This window comes from Tachypleus tridentatus, chromosome 12 (genome assembly GCF_004210375.1).
Source record: "Tachypleus tridentatus isolate NWPU-2018 chromosome 12, ASM421037v1, whole genome shotgun sequence".
NCBI lineage: Eukaryota > Metazoa > Arthropoda > Merostomata > Xiphosura > Limulidae > Tachypleus > Tachypleus tridentatus.
In genome coordinates, this window is record NC_134836.1 from 97,632,368 (window position 1) to 97,652,115 (window position 19,748).

Consider the following 19,748-nt stretch of genomic DNA (forward strand, 5'->3'; position numbering starts at 1 on the left):
TACTGCTGAAATACGATCATGTAGGCCAATTGAGCAACTTAAATAAATTAGTATGAAAAGGGGGAAGAAATATTTTCCAAGAACAAACTGATGTTGGAATAAACATTAGAATTATCTTTAATAAAAAGTGAATATAAATATTCTTAGATGATGTGGTTAAAAAAGGCTCAAATTTGAATACTATTGAGATAAAATGTTAACTGTATGGAATAACAAATTTTGCAAAACAAAATTGTAGTCATAAGAAAATTGATTGTAAGCAGTTTCCCATGTACCAACTAATCTAAGGTGCTTGATTAACCCAGTTAATAACATGAATACAACTATGATGGTAGAATGCCAATTAAGTTAACACTTACATAAATGTTCCTACCACATCATGTGTTTGCTAGGTATGAAAGGTTATTGAAAACAATTTAAGCACAGATTAAAAACATTTATTTAACACTAACACCAGTGTCAAGTACAAACTGGCAACATAAAAGAAATAACTGCTTTTTTCTCCTGAATTCTTTTCTATGAAATTTATGGCAAAGCAACCAAATGTGCAGAAACAATACAATAACACGAAAAAGATAAATTTTGCTTTTAGAGTAAAAAAGCAACTGCTTCTTACACTCCTTACACTTTCCAAAATAAACACTAATCCTGGAGGCCAGGACAGATTCTGTTAACAGTTCTGCAACTTCAGCATTCAGTCCTACATTCCTCACTTCTAGTTATTTCTTTTTAGAAGCCTTTTCTGCAGCCTTGGTCACCTTAGCAGATACATCTTTGTTTGTCTTCGACTTTATCACACCTACAGCCACTGTCTGTCTCATGTCTCGAACAGCAAAGCGACCAAGGGGAGGGTAATTTGTGAAGGTCTCCACACACAGGGGCTTTGTAGGAACTAGTTCCACAATAGCTGCATCACCAGATTTTATAAACTTTGGATTATCTAAGGGAGTAGAAAAAGTAAGATACTTACAAGAATTTCTATCATCAATAGTTTCATCTAATTCACACACAATCTTCATAGAGAAAACTCAATTTTTGAAACAAAAGAAACTCACCTTCAAGTTTTTTGCCAGTACGTCTGTCACACTTTTCTTTGATCTCCTTGAATCTACAAGCTATATGAGCTGTATGACAATCCAGAACTGGAGCATATCCATTGGAGATCTGACCAGGGTGGTTTAAGATTATCACTTGAGCTGTAAAATCAGAAGTGGCTTGTGGGGGATCGTTCTTGCTGTCCCCTGCTACGTACCCACGACGAAGCTCCTTCACAGATACATTCTTTACATTAAAGCCAACATTATCACCTGGTAAAGCCTCAGTAAGAGATTCATGGTGCATTTCAACAGACTTAACTTCTGTTGTAATCATAGCAGGAGCAAAAGTGACCAACATCCCTGGTTTCAAAATACCAGTTTCAACTCTACCAACTGGAACAGTTCCTATGCCTGCAAAAAAAAGACATACTAAGTTTAAATAATCACAAAGAACAATCTTATTAAAAAGAATGGGATAGTGGATTGAAAATACTACTGAGAAAAATAGAGGCAAAGCATACCTCCAATTTTGTAAACATCCTGGAGAGGTAAACGAAGATTCTTGTCAGTGGGTCGAGATGGTGGTTCTATACAGTCTAGAGCACTAAGAAGAGTTTTTCCTTCCATCACCTGACTTTTGCGTTCAATTTTAAAGCCCTTAAACCATGGAGTGTTGGTGCTAGGCTCTAACATGTTGTCACCATTCCATCCAGAAATGGGAAGAAATGAAACAGCAGCAGGGTTATAACCTATTTTCTTAATGTATGCACTAACTTCCTTTTCGATTTCCTGAAAACGTTTCTGTGGAAGAAAAATATTATCCAACCAGTAGGATCAAAACTGAAAATCTGAACATTGTAAAATGAAAGTTTTTATAAGTTTTATTACAACTGTCAGTGTGTTCTACTGAATAGATTAAAATACTGAAATCTACAGGGTGGCCTGCAAGTCCCTACCCATCCATATATCTTATGTATCTGTGTGCTGTCCCTCATTCTCATTGCATAATATTATACACAATATGCTCTTCAAGTGAGCTTACAGCCATATTTCTCTGAAAAAAAGAAAAACTTATAATGCATGCATAATTCAATATAACATATGGATAGGTAGGGTCTTACGTGCCACCCTGTAGTGTCAATTAATATTTTGATTAAACTATCATGGTAATTATGTTCCAAATACAGGTTACATTTGGCTCGCATAACTGCATGATGTTGAATTAATACAAATGGTTTTGAAAGAAGCTACAGGAAAATAAAAAATGTAGAAAAACAATCAGTAAGATATACAAAACACATTTCTTCCTTTGGAAAATATTAAAGTAATAACATTTGATTATGAAAAGCTTTAAAATGTTAATTTAGCTATTAACTAGCAATCTAACCATCCTTACTTCACTATAGGGAGGTTCTGTAGTGTCCATTTTATTAACACCGACAATCATCTGCTTTACACCCAATGTATATGCCAACAAGGCATGTTCTCTAGTTTGACCATTTTTGGAGATTCCAGCTTCAAATTCACCAGTTCCAGCAGCAACAATTAACACAGCACAGTCAGCCTTTGAAGATAAAACAAATATTTTTGGAAGAATTAAATATACTATCACCAAGTTTTACAGACTAGTTTTGTTTTCACTCTTCATTTGTTGGAACCAGTCAGGGTGTTTTTATATAATAAAAAATCTTTTCACACATATATTGTAATCTATTTCATTTTGTATTTAAAGTAAAATATGAACAAATTACTATAACACATTTTAATTTAAAGACATTCACATAACTTCTCAATTATAGCTGTTTATAACTACTATTTTTTGTGTACAACTTTTTTTTGCAAAAGGGGGTCACAAAACCCCTGCATCCTGTACACCAAAGGTAAAACCTTATGCCTCCCTAAGCATACCGTATCTTGTACAGCAAGGACTAGAAACTAGCATGATCAACCATTACACTTCCTTTGGTTTATTTTCTTTCATAAGGTAAAGAAAATGGGTTATTATGGGAAACAACTGTAGAAGTGTTCCATTAAGGGGACACTTCTTTAATTTAAATTAGACATTGTACTAACAATACTAGTCACAAAAAACACAATAAAAGCATACAAGTTTGGAAATTGATAGTAACTGTGAGCACAAAACTATACAGGCAGCTAACGAGAGTTCAAAATACGAGGAGTGTACACACCAAGAAGGCTCGCTGGCACCACCTGTCAACACAGAGAGAGATAAGAGGTGCATGCTCTAGCATATACATCTCTGTGGCTTCAAGTCAGAGATAACATAAGCTTATGCTGCCTTCTCTTATACATCCTCTTTGGGCGATACCATCTGTTGGCTAATGGTGGAACACGAGGCATTTAGAATTACAAAGGGCAAAACCGGAGCAACCAGGAGGTGAGCACACTGACTGGCAGAAATTAGGGTGTGGAGGCACATCACAGCAGCTCATTGGCCTGTCAGGTTCATCCTTTGTATTGTGATAAAGCTGGAGACACACTGAGCCTTACGAGACAAAAAGTAAATGTTTTAAGGAATAAAAAAATAAAGTGTAACACCTTGTCAAAGCAAAAAAGACATTGCTACAATATCATAAAGTATGCAAAAGAACATGGTAATGGGGCAGCTGAAAGTTTTGGGGCCACCACAAAATGAAAAAAATTATTTGTACTTGGCATAAGCAAGATCAGTTAGTCAGCTCAGGGCAGTAAATGCAACTTCAGAGTGAAACAGCCAGAACTTGAAGAACTGTACTCTTGGGGTAACAGAACAGAGAAGTCAAGGCATTGTACTTCCAACATAAATTATAATTTTCAAAAGAAAACAGATCAGTAAAAAAAAAAATGTTACTGGGCATATACATCTTGATGTTACAAATTCAAGAAATGTGAAAACCTAGTAATGCAAACAAGAACCAAAATAGTGCAGAGAATGACAGAAGAGTTTGGGAATACAATTTTAGAATTCCACACATCAAAAATCAACACAAGAAAACTAACAATTTTTTAGCTGTCTCAAATTGCTAATATGAATGAGGTACCACTAACTTTTGATGTTCCAAGTAATATCACTGCTGACAAGAAGGGCACTTACAATAATAAACAAGTGTGCATTAAAAAAACCCATTACACAGTAGTATTATCATACTGTACCGAAAGCTCAAAACTTCCAATGCTGATATTTAAAAGACCTTGCCAAAGGAAAAGTTTCCAATTAGTGTTCTTGTTCATTTCAAGGGATGGATGAAGCTGTGGCTAGAGAAAGTGTGGGCTAAATGTCCAGGTGGATTACTGAAATCCCCAGCCTTGCTTGTATGGAATTCTTTTACAGCACAGATGATGGATGCAGTTAAGAAAAAAAAATGCCCAAATGAAAAACCAACTGGATGACATACCTGGTGGGCTAACAAGCCAATTACAACCACTTGATGCATCTATCAATAAGTTCAAGTGCTTCATGCACAAGGAGTGGAACAAATAGATGCAGATGGTAGACAACAAAGTGACTTTTGTAACAAATGAATAAATGTTTTTGCATTGAAAATATAGAACCTTCTTTAATTTCCTTGTTAATACTGCTTTTAAAAACTTTGAATGGGTTTATGGCAAGTAGGCAGTTGTCTGTTTTCCCTTAATGCTTAAAAGCATTAAACCTTTTTTTTCTTCCCCAAAGTGTGGATACCAACAAAGGTATCTAAAAAAATATGCAATGTGAGTAGTTGGCACCAAAGATGATATTGTTTGAGAACAAATGAAAGTGAATGTTCTGAACTTGTTTCCAGTAAATTCAGTAATACAAAAGATTTTGAAAGTTTTCATCATGATAACTTTTATGGAAAATGTATGAAACAACCATATTTTATTATAGATACTACTTTTGAAGTATTCTAAAAGAATAATAAAAGAATGTGATGTTGAACAAATGAAACATTTTTCCTCTGAAGATACTTGAAAATAGGAGTTTTATAGACCAAAAATACGTTACTTGTTTGCTGCCAATTACTCAACTTACTCTGTCTGCTTATATTTCAATTTCACTTCCAATAACTCAAACGCACTTATCAAATACAATTATATAATCCAATAATTTGTTTGCCAAATTACAACATTTGCCTTCAGGATGTTTAAGCTATGTTACATGGTACAGATAAAATAAAATGTAAACTAACAAACTGTTTAAAATTAGTTCTTTTACAATCTGCAGTCAGTGAAGAGAAAAAGTGTAACTAAGGTTTAATTTATTGTGGTGGTTAACAAGATCAATAAAACAGATTAAGCCTCTAGTATTAAGAGAAATAGTTTTGCTGTAAAAAAATTGGATATTCAGGTAAAAAAAAAAGGTTATGAAAATAATATTTGAAAACTAAATTGAACAATGTATTTATAATCTTAACATGAAAATCCAACACTCACTCGCTGGAATGATTCACAATAAAAACTTAATACCAATACTTATCCAACTGTGTACAAGATATTTACTGCATGTCATTTTATCAATATGCAGTTACTCTATCAAAATGTTAAAACCTCTTAAAACTACAAGGCAAAAAGGAATATTTATACTTATAAAAGAGGAAGAAAGACTCACCTGAGATGTTCCAGTAATCATATTCTTGATGAAATCACGATGTCCAGGAGCATCAATAACAGTAATATAGTACTTTGGAGTCTCAAACTTCCACAGGGTGATATCTATTGTAATACCACGTTCCCGCTCAGCTTTCAACTTATCCAAAACCCAGGCATATTTGAATGAACCCTTACCAAGCTAGAAGAGAACCCCCCCCAAGACAGAATTAGTATCAATGTAGTTTTACACTACAAATATATTCCAAATTAGTCATTTCTAATTAACTTACAATGGAAAATAATTAGCATAGTGCAAACACCTTCCATCATATTTCTTGTAACTTTTTTTTTTTGAACAAGTTAAGGAGTGTTGAAGTCTTAATAATAGGACAAATGTTAGTATTCTTGTATTGTCACAACTTAGTATTAGGAAAGTTTAATTGTCCAGTTCTAAAAATAATTCTTGTGTTTACAAGTTACTTACAGAATATTTGGAATAAAATGTTTTATTTACAAGTTATAACATTAATCGATAAACTCATGCAGTATCATAAGACTGAAATAACAAAAAATGAGAAAAGTGGACAATTACTTTGATAGCATGAGTAAATAAAACCTTATATTTTGCAGCACATACAATACATAATTTACCTACTATGCCAAAAAACTAAAACAGTGGATGATTAAATTATGAATTACACTGCATATTTTGCCAAAGGAAAGTCAGAACAGAAAATACAGATCAACAAATTTTCTGGATATTTTACATTTAGTTTTATTTGCACAAGTTAAATATTGTGAATATAAAAGATGGCTTATTTAGAACAAGAGAACAGTGGCTGTACTGACAAGGGTTGTGCATCAGCATGTGATGATTAAGTAATCACAGCTTAGTTTGGTACAAGGATTCCAAAACTAAAATTAATAAAATGTTAAAAAAAAGTACAATTCTTATAACTAATAATAAAGATACCTCAGCAGCTTCCTTCTCAAACTTTTCTATGGTTCTTTTATCAATACCTCCACATTTGTAAATAAGATGACCAGTCGTTGTAGACTTTCCAGAGTCTACATGGCCAATTACCACTATATTAATATGAATTTTTTCCTTTCCCATTGTCAAGTGTCTGGTATCTTTGCTACAGGTCCTACAAAACATAAATTTTACAAATAAAGAAAATATAATTACCAACAAGAGTACTAAATTCACTGTCAATACAAACTTCCATGAATACATGCAAGATTATTTAAAACTTTAAAACTCGCGTAATAAAACAACAAATACTCCTCTTTACCTTTCATATGAAAAATATTAATATGGCCATAAATTATTTTTTACTGTGTAGATGTGTGAAGTGTCGAACTTTCTCTTTAATTACGCTACATAATCTGTGTAAATTACTGTAAACTTTAGTCCAGCTTAAAAACATCAGTAACGTTATTCAAGAAACAATATTAAATTATACTGTGTAATTGCCACTTGAAAGTTGTAATTTCACTAATAGTAGTAACGCCACTAGCTATAGTATCAATAGTACAAGATTACCTTCCATACCTATTTTTCTACGAAAATATCAAACTAGTTTCTAGATGTTCGTTATTTCTCAAATGTATTCCACAAATTTCCTTTTACGCTGCGATAAATATACCATCTTTCTCATTAAAATGGCGGACAAAGCGTACGTAACTGACAAAGACAATCAACAAGATATTAAAACTGTATTGAAAAACTTCTCACTCAAAAATCACTATATGTAGATATAAAAAGGTGCAAAAAAACGCAAATGTCACTATTCCAAATAATTGTAATAAACAAGATACTACCACATCATATAATACATTTTTCCTCATCGGTTAAGTAACCATATATAAAACACCGGTATTCAAACATTGTGAGCATTACATAAAAGTATATTTAAAAATGCCAAAATCTTTTACTCGTTTGCAAAATATAATTCTTAATCCAACCTAAAAGAAATACTCTAAATTTTACAAAATATATAATTATCGATTACCTTTCCTTCGAAAAGTATAATTAGATTCAAATCAACATATAACCCTCACCTACAACCACAACGAAAAGAGGGTCAGATAAAATCGATCACGTGACTTAAATACGTCATGCCGGAGATTAACTACTGACGTCATAATGGATCTAAACTTCATCTCGGTAAAATAAATAGAAATAGCTGTTGTTATGAGGGAAATTGTTGATTAAAAATTTGCGCACCTTATATTCTAAAATGTAAAACTTTTCTGCTTCACGACAATTAAACATTTATTTTGTTAGTCTAATAAATGCTAAGAAATTTACAAAAAATATTACTTTCATTTATAAACTTTAGTTAATTTATTTTTGCTATGATACTCCACATGTATTACCAATATTTGTACCTTTTGTTTTTTAAATGTATGTTTTAGTACAAAATGTTTATATTACATACTATTAAGGGAGGGAAAACATGTTATAAGAGCCAGTGTTTAACATGTGTTTAATGTTAGTATATGCTTGATACTTAATATTAAACTGATTTTGTTGACATTTTTCCAGTTTTGTTATTTTAATAGATTACCTTGGTAATTATAACTTATAACGTGATATTTGTATATTATATTTAAATTAGGGAGGAAGAAAATGTTACAAGAGCTGAGAACACTTATTCATATATTCAATCACATGCTGAGTGTGTTCGTTTAACGACCGTAGTATGTTTGGTTAAGTATTGATTATGAGAAATAAACGTGGAGTGAAATAAGAGAAGTTCGACGTACTACACTATTTGTAAATTTTTAAGTCAGAGATTGGAATTTAATTCTAGAATATCTCGTTGTTACAACTTTACAAGAAACTAAAATTAGTAAAAATAAGGTTTAAAAACCCTAATTATTTATTTAATGTCTAGTACTAGAAGTTAGACATGTTTCTTTCTGTTTTGGTTTCCCGGGTAAGTTTGCCTTGTTATTTCAATCTAATAGTAATTATATTAATTTTATGCTTTTATTCCTTCAATAAGATGTTTCAGTTGGTTTATATTAGTCTAGGCCTACTAATACTGTTTTAATAATAACATCAACTGGTTAGGTGTATGTAATTCAATAGTTATTAAGTAATTTAATTTTTAATAATGATGTTTAAAGTTAACTAACATATTCGCTTTAGTTGTAGAATAACTCTACTAAAAGTAAGAATAAAATATGGTTAACAACGATGCTAGCCTTTATCCTGAAAGAGACGAATCGTTGAAATCCATCTGGGTCCTGAGGCAGACTGTAGTTGGGGAGAGGGAGAAGTTAAATTTCAAAGAACAAATCAATCATCCCCGACATGTTTTATTTAAATTTGAAGCATCTTTTATGCAAAACGGGCTTTCATATAAATCTTTAACAAGCTTCTATTATTAATAAATATAAATCTGTTTTCAACATTTGTGAATTAGTTAATCCAAGAGTTTATTTAAAGTAATTTGGTTAGTATAGGTGCAAAGTTCATCGTTATGAGAATAAAGTGATAAAAATACTACCAACTGATTGCTTTACCATCAATTTTGAGTACATTTTGTAAGGTAATCAGATAGTTGTCAAACTGGGAAGATTTGTCAAGTCCATAAGAGTTGACATTTGGCTTAGCACAAAGGCTCAAATCATGCAAATAGAATAAATAACAGTGCTGTACATCAAAAATAAATTCATAGTAGTACTAATGTGAATGATTTTTACAATACTGTGTCAAAAGTTTTAATTGTCTCAGGGGAGATATAAAGGGTAGTGTACCCTTTCTCCTAAAAATGAGAAAATATAATAGGGATGTTAGCAGGCTATGTGGTCTTTTAAGATTGTTCCTGTGAACCATTCTAAAGAAAACAAACACTAGAATTTATTTCTCTGTTAAATTATTGTAAGATGCTATCCTCCACTATTTCTAATGGTAGCTCCTTCCATAAACTAATACCTAGGTTACAAAAAAATAAAATTGTCTTTTAACAGATATTAAATGCGAGTTCTCTCATTATAATTCCTTCAGAATAATTACAAATCTGAGACCTTTATCTTATATATTTTTGTTCTAGAAAAGTTAAACAATATCACATCTTGCTTTTCTCAAGTTAAATAATCTCAACTTGTCTTTATGAAATAACTCTTCCATTCCTATAATAAGCCTGGTAGCCCTTCTTTAAATCCTTTTCAAAAAGTCATCCATTCATCTTTTCTTAGATGAGAATAAAACTAACAAAATATACATCCTAACATAGCATGTAAGGGCCTTCTGGTGCTGGTCCATCAAGTTAAAAGAGCAAATCCCCTATTTATAACTTAAATATTTACATATCCTTCTCTTATATTTACTACAGCACAACATTCAAAGACAGCACATTTCACAGTGGACAATCCTATTAGAAAAATAAAAGTATTTTAGCTGAAGATGACCTGTACCCCATGAAAATTAGTATTTTTATCCTCTTATTTAACCATTCTCACCTTTAAATGTGTTAAAAAAATCTACCTCAATTACAAACCATCTGTTTTCTCTTTTAAAAAGAAAGAGATCTTAATACAGGTACTAACTTTGTAAGAACTTTGGGATGGGATTGAAGATTGAGAGTCTTTACATTTCTTTGTCCATGTCATAACTAAATTACCAAATTAGAAAAGTTTATATTATGTGGGTCAGTATACTCTACTCTCCCATACCTTATTATGCCTACTATAAATACAACATTTAACCTAACAAAATGAAAGATTAGCACAGTTATTAACCTCCAATAGCTCAGTAGTATGTCTGCAGACTTATGATGCTAGAAACCAGGTTTCACCACTTTTGGTGGGCAGAGCATAGATAGCCCATTGTGTAGCTTTGTGCTCAATTGTAAACAGCAACAACATTTACTTATTATAACTTTCAGAAATTATAATAGAACTTGGAAAAGAATTAGAGAAAAATTCTTAATTTTACTATTTATCATAACATTTATTTACTAACAATACACCTTGTTAAGTATTATAATTTATCTCAGACAAGTCTCCAATTTAGTGTATTGCATACATTACATGGTAATTTCAAATAACTGGAAATTTTAGTTTAGAATTTAATTATCTATGTATTGAATTAATGACACTTAACAACACTATTAATACAAACAATTTTTTTTCATAACATAAATATATTTTAATATGCAAAGAACAGTACAATTTATAATAAGTTATTACGAATAATGATTTATATACAAAAATACTTGCAAATAATATTTATTCTTCTATCTAGTCTACACCTGAATATTATATCAACAGTTTAGGACCATGACAAGCAAATTAATTCTGAGTTGATATTACTATACTTTGCTCAAGCTAACTAGCTCTTTATCCTTGGCTGGCCTCATGATGTTTACAAGCTAACTTTTTACTGGCAAAAATACTTAATTAGAAATACTAATGTCCGAAGTTAACTCACTGAGGTTAAATGGTTTGTAATGTTCAAAATATATAAATGTTCTTGATCAAATATCTATAGTTTTGCCAGTTTCTCACAATTATAGTTTCTGAGATTTATAATATACTGACTGTAGTGATCCAACAATGTGTTAAACTGTCTTTGTGTGTTGCAGTTTATAAACTTTAAGGCAAAATTCTACAAAGTTCATTTAGCCCAACAATTTGGATATTTACATAGGAATATACATTGTTGATTCTTGAGCTTGAGAATCTTCTACAAATTTAGAGAACAGGCAGAATTTGTGCAATACATACATGACAATATGCATTACATATATTTCTAAATGTATATTAAACTGAAACAAATGCAGATATTATAATAAATGTAAATCCATTACAACCATCAAACTTTAAATATATCTTGCAATTCTAACCCACTTTCAAGCAGTATTCAGTCTACAACCTCACACTTTTGGGTATCTAGTTTCATTCATTTATTTGCTATCAGATAATATTACAACTTGACCTAGGATGATTACTTGCTATTGGCAAAACATCTAATCAGCTTATTTACAGAGAGTGACACTGGTTTACACGTAACCATAATGTTAAAGTATTTACAAAATTCCATACCCGAAATAAATTTTTTTGACACGCTTTCCAAGACTGTCGAAGTCTTTCTGAATAATAAAAACATCAGTGTCACACATTCCTAGATTTTGGTAAGATATGTGCATTTATTGTATATTGTGTTATCATTTAATGAGTTTTATCCAAGTGTACAACTGTTATGACACCTCTAGGGTTTAATTAAGATGCCCTGACTAGGGTTTGTAACTTGTAACTCCTGTTGGCACTAGTGTTCTGAGGCCAAAACTTTACCAATTTTATTTCAAGACCACAAAGCATAACTTTTTTTTACTCTGCAATTGGTTAAACTTCTGAGATAGCAAATTCCTTTTTTCTTTTTTATGGTTGTTTCTGCTAAGAATTTATTTCCTTCTATCATTTAGTTTATCTGAATTTTATGTTGCATTAAAATGGTAACTCATCTTCTTGATAATTCTATGCATTTTGAGTAAATATGTATGTATGAAGAAATTAGTACCATCTTCCCTTGTGGTGATGTACAAATACTATTAGTTTACCAGAAGAATATGCAAGTTTATGATAACGTGATATGTACTCTTGTGACCTATGCAGTGAACAAAAATCCTAAAATAAGCTTCATTAAAAGAGAGTCATGAGATAGATGTTGAATTATGCAGTTAGTGAATTATGACCAAAGATATTTTCTGTGTTGCTGTATTTTTTTGGAAATAGGATATTTCTGGTTCATTTTTCTGATTTCATTATATGAAATAATACAAGATCTGGCCAGGCATGAGTTTATTGTGTTTTAGTAAGTGCTGAATTTATTTTTTATTTCTAAGTGTTGTTACAGTTGAATAAATCATAGTCTCATGAACCTTCTTTGCACCTCTGCTGTTTGCAGTTGTCTTTACTATATACTTCAAAACTTTGTTCCTTACCAAAGCATCTCACCTGGAGTTGTGTTTTCCTTTTTCAGTGGGTCATATGTTTTCAGAACAGACGATCAGCCATTGCTCCTTTTGGCCTTCGTATCCAGGTGCAGTTGGATGAATTGGGTCTGTCCTTGGATAACATTGCTGTATCCACTTGTCAGCCAATCCCACCACAGCTTCTTACAGTCTCCAAATGTGACCTTTCTTTAAGTCACCTGAGAAAAGCAGACACTCCTGATTGGAAATGCTGTCTGTTATTTGCTGAACAGCTTTTGAACCATCCTTCCATTCCTATTTATACAGTGTGGGCTCTGTTATGGTTTGTGGTAGTATGGTGGTTGTGTGCAGAATCCCCTTTACAGCTTATGTGTTCACTGCTGACCTGTATACCATTTCTCTTGCCCTGGATCACATCGAAGCTAAGTAGTACTCAAACTGCGTGATTTATACTGACTCACTTAATACTCTACTGGCCCTGGAAATGCTTCATGTTAGTTCACACCCTGTTCTTGCCAATATTCAAAACTGACCGGGCCTATTTCTCTTTAACATCTACTTCTATCCAGTTTTTTTGGATATTGCACCACGTTGGTATTTGTATGAATAAGCTCGCCAACACTGCAACTATATCTATCTGCTCTGGCACTATTACTGCTGTGCCTGTTTCATACATGGACTGTGGTCCTGTATTTAAGGTTCAGCTCTATGCCAGCTGGCAGTCAAATTGGAGTGAGCAACGTGAAAAGAAACATTTCCAAATAAAACCCTATATTGGACTTTGGCGATTTTACTTCCATAAGGATCGGAAAGAGGAAGTTGTTCTAACTAGACTACACAATGGTCAGTCTCTTAACATTCAGGTCACAATAAGCCACATTTTACTTTCTTGCCATCTGTATGACTCTTAATGACTGCACCATTTTGAACATTATCTGTCCCAAGGTTTGTCCATAACATTTCAGTGTTATTGGTGATTATGACACTGTCCACCTTGGAAATGTTTTTAGTTTTTGAAAGGCTATTTATCTTTTGAATGCCATTTAAGTTTTTTAATTTATTCATTAGACCTTTTTTAATGTGATTCCCTTTTTAAGAATTACAATCCATCTAGTTTGATTTGAAGTTAGAAAATGGGTGTAATTAAATAACTCAAAACCAGGCCTGGATAGGCCAACTTCAGGTGACTGATGCTGCTGTTTGAACTACCCATTAGTCATCCTGGTGAGTTATTGTTAAAATTTTGCTACAAATTTTTAAAACTTTTTTTTACTTTTTGAAAATGGCCATAATGTCAAATAACTCAGAATCAGAATTGGAAAGGCCAACTTCAGGTGACTGCTGGTGGTTTTTTACTTACCTGTTAGTCTTCCTGGCAAGTTATGATAATTACTTTGTTTTGGATTTTCGCACAAAGCTACTCGAGGGCTATCTGTGCTAGCCGTCTCTAATTTAGCAGTGTAAGACTAGAGGGAAGGCAGCTAGTCATCACCACCCATTGCCAACTCTTGGGCTACTCTTTTACCAACGAATAGTGGGATTGACCGTCACATTATAACGCCCCCACGGCTGGGAGGGCGAGGATGTTTAGCGGCGAGTGCAAACCCGCGACCCTCAGATTACAAGTCGCACGCCTTACGCGCTAGGCCATGCCGGGCCTATGATAATTACAATTATGCTACAGAAAGTCCTTTACAACTTGTATTATTGTAGTTTTCTGTTAACACTGTAGACTAGATGTAAACATTGGTTTTATGCTATTTGTTTTTTTAACTTTGTTTTGTTTTACCTAAAATTTCCTTTTATGAATTGAACTTAATTTGCTTTTATTTTAACTTTTTACTGGATGTTTGGTGCAGATAGCCTAACTGCTCTATGCCATAAAACACCAAATCAACCAACCAACCACTTTTTCAAATCATTAATCAAATAAATCTTTATGAAGATGGATGTATCTGAGGAGAACATTAAGTGTACAATGCTTTATAAATTAAAAAAGGCAATAGTGCAGGAGAAACTACATGAAACATTCAAGGTGTTTATTGTGTGGAGTCTCTGAATGAAAGAAAATGTCAAAGGTGGTTTCAGAAGTTAGGTTATTACAGCTTAAGTGATGTGCCACGTTCAGGTCATCCTGTTGAGTTTAATCATGATTTATTGTTGGCTGCACTTGATGAAGATTGTGCTGTAACAGTTGAAGAACTAGCACGGAAGCTCAATTCAACCCATTCAACAGTTCACCAACATTTGCAACAGCATGGAAAGGTGTCAAAACTTGGAAAATGGATCCCCCATGATTTGACAGAAGCCAACCTTAAAGCAAGAGTGGACATCTGCACTCTCATGAATGTAACTTATCTTTTTTGGAGAAGTTAGTGACTGGATATGAAAAATGGATATTTTATAAAAATGTTAAGCAGTGCAGACATTGGCTTAGTGCAGGTAAACTGGCTAAAGCACAGCCTGAAAGGGACCTGCACCCTAGGAAAGTTTTGTTAAGTGTTTGATGGGATATTGTTGGTGTGACCCACTTTGAGTTGCTGCCACTCAATGTAACAATTAATCGGACATTTTTTGTCAACTGTTAGAGTGCTTGAATGTTGAACTGAAAGAAAAGAGGCCTGCTTTGGTCAGTCATAAATGTGTTTTATTACAGCAGGATATTGCACGGCCCCATGCAGCAATGATCACATCTGCAAAGACTGAAGAGCTAGACTGGGAAAAACTTCCACATCCACCTTATTCTCCAGTTCCCATCTGATTATCATATATCCCAAAGTTTGCAGAGCTATCTTGACATAAAAGAGCTTGGAACACATGTAGATGTTAGAACTACCATTTCAACATTCTTTTTGTCCAAACCCCAAGAATTTTATATAAATTGCATTCAGAAGCTTCTGAAATGCTGGCAGGAAGTAATTAATAATAATGGAACATTACATTATTAATTAAATAACATTTAAAAGCATTTGTAATCCTTTCTCTTTCTCAACCTAAAACTGGGCATTACTTAAGGGATGACCTGATATTTAGTTCAGAGTTTATATATATAGGTGATTTATAAATAATATAAAGCTATAGTTTGACTTAAAAGTATGTGTATATTTTGTTTAAGGCTGCTTCATGCATTTTTAATGTTCTCATACTTGTGTTTATACATGTTACATGATCGATTCTACTTGTAGCCTTTAATTTTTCATAATTTTTAACAACAGCATAATGAACATTTACTTTGAATGTATGAATATATTTTTTCTTAGACATTTTGTGATTTTTTTAATCAGTCTTATTATGTATGTTAAATTACTCTTGGTGCTAAGGTATTGGTAATAGCTTAACATTTTTCCAAGACTGTGAAGTATATTTGCATAATTTTTCTGTAACTTAGCTACCTATTCAAACGTGCACTCTTCTGCAATATGTACCATGCCGGTACAAGTACCCTGATTGGAGGATGGTCCGAGATGCAAAAAGACGGAAGATGGTGAAAGAATATGCTCAGTTAAGACTCAACATTAATTCGTTACGAAAAAATGATATATTGCCAATTCAACTGCGAGTATGTACTCTTTAAAATTTTCAATTTTACTTTTGTTTCAAAGACATAGTGCTCTTTTAAATTGTATTTTTCTTTTGACTAATTAATTAGTTTTTTGTGTTTTAAGTTAAGACATTTATATTAAGAGTTGTCAAATAAGAAAATTTTTTTTTATTTTCTTTAGTGCCAGGTAAAGCCTGTAATAGTGATAAGTTAACATACAATGGAAATTTGATATTGATGTTAAAAATCATTATAACGAAACCCCATATTTTGAAAGTTGATTTGTTCTTCATGGCATAGAGACTGAAGTTCAGACTTCTGACTAAACCTCCTTTACTGTGCAGTATATAGCAGCCCTAAATAAATTATTTGCGTTCTCTGTATTTGTAACAAATAGAATCCAAATTCACTTTTTCTACAACTGGCACATGAAACACAATTATGCAAATAACACTTTGAAAGAAAATGATCAAACAACCTTTTAAATGAAACATTGTCATTAATATTTCTTTGATTACTACTAGAGTTCAATCCAGAAAAACATTCATAATTCATATAAAATATGTAATATCATCTTGCAGTTATTCTGTCTTAGAAATTTCATTGTTATATCTTACAAAACAAACATTTGAATTAAGTGTTTCATAGATTAGTCACAACTGTAATTTTACTCTCCTTAGGGCAATTCAGATAAGTTGCCAGCTAATCATCTTTAGTTTAAAAAAGAAATGGGGAGTAATGTTTTAGAGGAAGAAATCAAGAGATATCAGTGGCATACCTCTGGTCATGGGAAACTTAAAAAATAGTCATTTTTAATAGCCATTTTAAATAAGAGTAAGTTTGTGAGGAATAGTATTAATCTTTATTTTTTAACTGCTTGTGCTTTGTGTCTTATATCAAAATATATGTTGGTAGTTCTTGATAAAATTGGAACATATCTGTGGATGAGTTGAACAACCACTTCAACATTCTAAAAAGTCTTGAAGATCCACTATCTTCTGATTTAAGAGTGTTATAAAGATTGTCAAAGTAACATTAATTCATTTCAGGAAATTGCAGATGCTGAAATTGCTGCTCTTCCAAAGGATAGTTCTATCACACGAGTGAATAATAGATGTGCTATTACTTCTCGTCCACGGGGGAATCTTCGAAGATGGAGAATTTCTCGCATCATGTGGCGGCACCTTGCAGATTACAATTACCTTTCAGGGGTCCAACGAGCCATGTGGTAGACAAATGTGTGTATGTATGTTTTTGTGGGCCATTTTATTCCAAAAAAATAAAAATTACACTTATAATCCTTGTACTTCTGAAAAAAGTGTTTAGAAAATACAAACTGCTTTTATGTTACATGTGAGACATTACTCTTTTTTTTCGTTTTAGTATTAAGTATTTAGTATAAATTAGTATGATAAAAATGCATTGACTGATTTATTAGTTGGTTTACAGTTCATTAAGCCCATCAAAGCTTTCCTTGGGGCCTGGCATGGCCAGGTGGTTAAGGTGTTAGACCCATAATCTGAGGGTTGCGGGTTCGAATCCCCATCACACCAAACATGCTCACCCTTTCATCTGTGGGGGTGTTATAATGTGATGATCAATCCCATTGTTTGTTGGTAAAAGAGTAGCCAAAGAGTTGGCAGTGGGTGGTGATGATTACCTGCCTTCCCTCTAGTCTTACACTGCAAAATTAGGGATGGCTAGTGCAGATAGCCCTTGTGTAGCTTTGCATGAAGTTCCAAAAAACAAACAAACAAAGAAACTTTCCTTGATGGGAAAAAAAATTTTAAAGTCTGAGAAAAAGATGCTTTGCAAAAACATTTTAAAAGTTTCATTAGCAGTCAGTATGGTTTCACCATGAGAAAATCTTGTTAATCTCTTAATATTCTTTGAAGGGGTTACTGCTAATGTTAGTGAAGGTGAGGGTGTGGATTTGGTGTATGTTGAGTTTCAGAACGCACTTTACAAGATATCATATAAAAAGCTTGTTAAAAATGATTGCTGTAAGTGTGGAGGAAGATTTGAAAAGTGACGTTGATTCTGAAATCATTTTCTTTTGGTAAAAAGGAAAAGTTAGAGTGATCTGATTGAGATGTTAAAGGAGTTGATAGTGTTGAAAAATCATTTTTTTGTATATTTGTTTTTCACACTTAATGGCAAGAATGGTGGAATAAAGAGAAAAATAAATTTTGACAGAGTAGGAATTATATTCAGCTGAGACAGCTTTATTTTTCTAACAGGATAGTTATTTTTCAGTTCTTAACACTGAAACCAAATCCTCCCAGATTTTTCTGAATTCTATACATAACAAACCTTTATAAATTTCCTAGTATTACACCTGTCCTAAGTCAGCTGAAAATGTTTACGTAGTTGCCGGTTCTTGAGGTGGAATATGTTGTTACAAGGCCCCGGTAGTACAGTGGTATATCTATGGATTTACAATGCTAAAATCAGGGGTTTGATTCCCCATGGTGGGCTCAGCAGATAGCTGGATGTGGCTTTGCTATAAGAAAACACACACTCACACCTATAAATAATTCAAAAGCACTAATGTTTACAGTCAAGAAAAAATACAATGCTTTCAAAATACATCTCTTGAAAAGTATTTGATTCACATTAAATGATTTATTATTCTATTTTGATATGTCAGTTTCATTTATATATTTGTATTAAATGGCATTTTAAAATTGAAGAGTAGCAGTTTTCATTATATACATGTATTGAATAAGTTTTGAAATTTGTATGTTTGAAGGCTGATGGTTAGAAATTGTAATGATGTTATAAACACAAGTTCCAAATCTTGTATACCAAAAGTTGTATACCACTTTTTTTTTTAATAAGAAAATCAGATTTTATGTTTAAAAGTATTTGGTTTTATCATGCACAATTTTTCCATTTTTCAGGACAGAACTCATGTCTTCATTGAAAACAAGTTAAGAATGAAATTCATTTGTGAAAGAAAAGTCACTTGTAGAATGTGGAAGAATAATAAAATAATTATATTGAACCTTTTCATTATCGCTCATTTAATAACTTGAGTAGAATATTTTTCTCCTTCGATAATTAAGTTATCCTATATTGAATAAGTCCCTTAAAATCTATCCAGTATTCAAAGTTTAATTTTTATATCATAATTTGTTTGTTTTTATCTATTCACAGCTTAATCAAAAAGCTGTCAAAATGTTCAAATCAGTACTTCAGACAATGTAAAAATGGAATAACAGTAATATAAAATGAAATCCAACCTAATATATGTAATGCAATTAATTATTCTTGTAGATCATAAAATAATTATTCTTCACCCTGGTAGTTTGTTCATCTTTAATGTAACATAATGTTTTTTACTGCTGATTACAGAAGATATTTTATATAGTTTAGCTGTGTGATATTATTTTTATATCCATAATTCTAAAAGTCGAGAGAATAAAAAATTAAATGAATTGCAAAATAAGAAACTTGATGAGTTTGTGCACATTCAGAAGACAGATCTTCTCCGTCTAGGTTATATTGGGTGAATGTACATTTGTATTAATCATTATACTTAAACATAGTAGTATTGAAAAAAAAATTACCATCCAGTATTAAATACAAAAAATTTTGTTCTGCTACTGGCCATTAGAGCTGGGTATTTAGTGGAAATTGTTTATTGAT

The 19,748-nt window shown here is 32.2% G+C and overlaps 2 protein-coding genes across 5 annotated transcripts; one reads left to right on the forward strand and one right to left on the reverse strand.

Annotated features, from left to right (window-relative positions):
• Positions 1-421: 421 nt before the first annotated feature.
• Positions 422-7,774, reverse strand: LOC143234101 (elongation factor 1-alpha). 3 transcript variants are annotated; one of them, XM_076471164.1, is made up of 7 exons: positions 7,622-7,774; positions 6,580-6,754; positions 5,626-5,805; positions 2,434-2,601; positions 1,559-1,838; positions 1,056-1,448; positions 422-940 (listed from the first exon to the last, which is right to left on the reverse strand). In XM_076471164.1, the coding sequence occupies exons 2-7, from the start codon at positions 6,721-6,723 to the stop codon at positions 720-722; spliced, it is 1,386 nt and encodes a 461-aa protein (XP_076327279.1). In that variant the 5' UTR covers positions 6,724-6,754; positions 7,622-7,774; the 3' UTR covers positions 422-719. The 3 variants fall into 3 exon arrangements, with proteins under 3 accessions (XP_076327279.1, XP_076327280.1, XP_076327281.1); XM_076471165.1 differs by having other exon boundaries at positions 7,671-7,713; XM_076471166.1 differs by lacking the exon at positions 7,622-7,774 and adding an exon at positions 7,162-7,180.
• Positions 7,775-8,223: 449 nt separating this feature from the next.
• On the forward strand, positions 8,224-19,104 carry mRpS14 (mitochondrial ribosomal protein S14). Of its 2 annotated transcripts, none has more exons than XM_076471171.1 (4): positions 8,224-8,551; positions 15,945-16,115; positions 17,147-17,339; positions 19,001-19,104. In XM_076471171.1, exons 1-3 carry the CDS (start codon positions 8,525-8,527, stop codon positions 17,327-17,329), a joined length of 381 nt encoding a protein of 126 aa, XP_076327286.1. In that variant the 5' UTR covers positions 8,224-8,524; the 3' UTR covers positions 17,330-17,339; positions 19,001-19,104. The 2 variants fall into 2 exon arrangements, with proteins under 2 accessions (XP_076327286.1, XP_076327287.1); XM_076471172.1 differs by having other exon boundaries at positions 17,147-17,335.
• Positions 19,105-19,748: the final 644 nt, after the last annotated feature.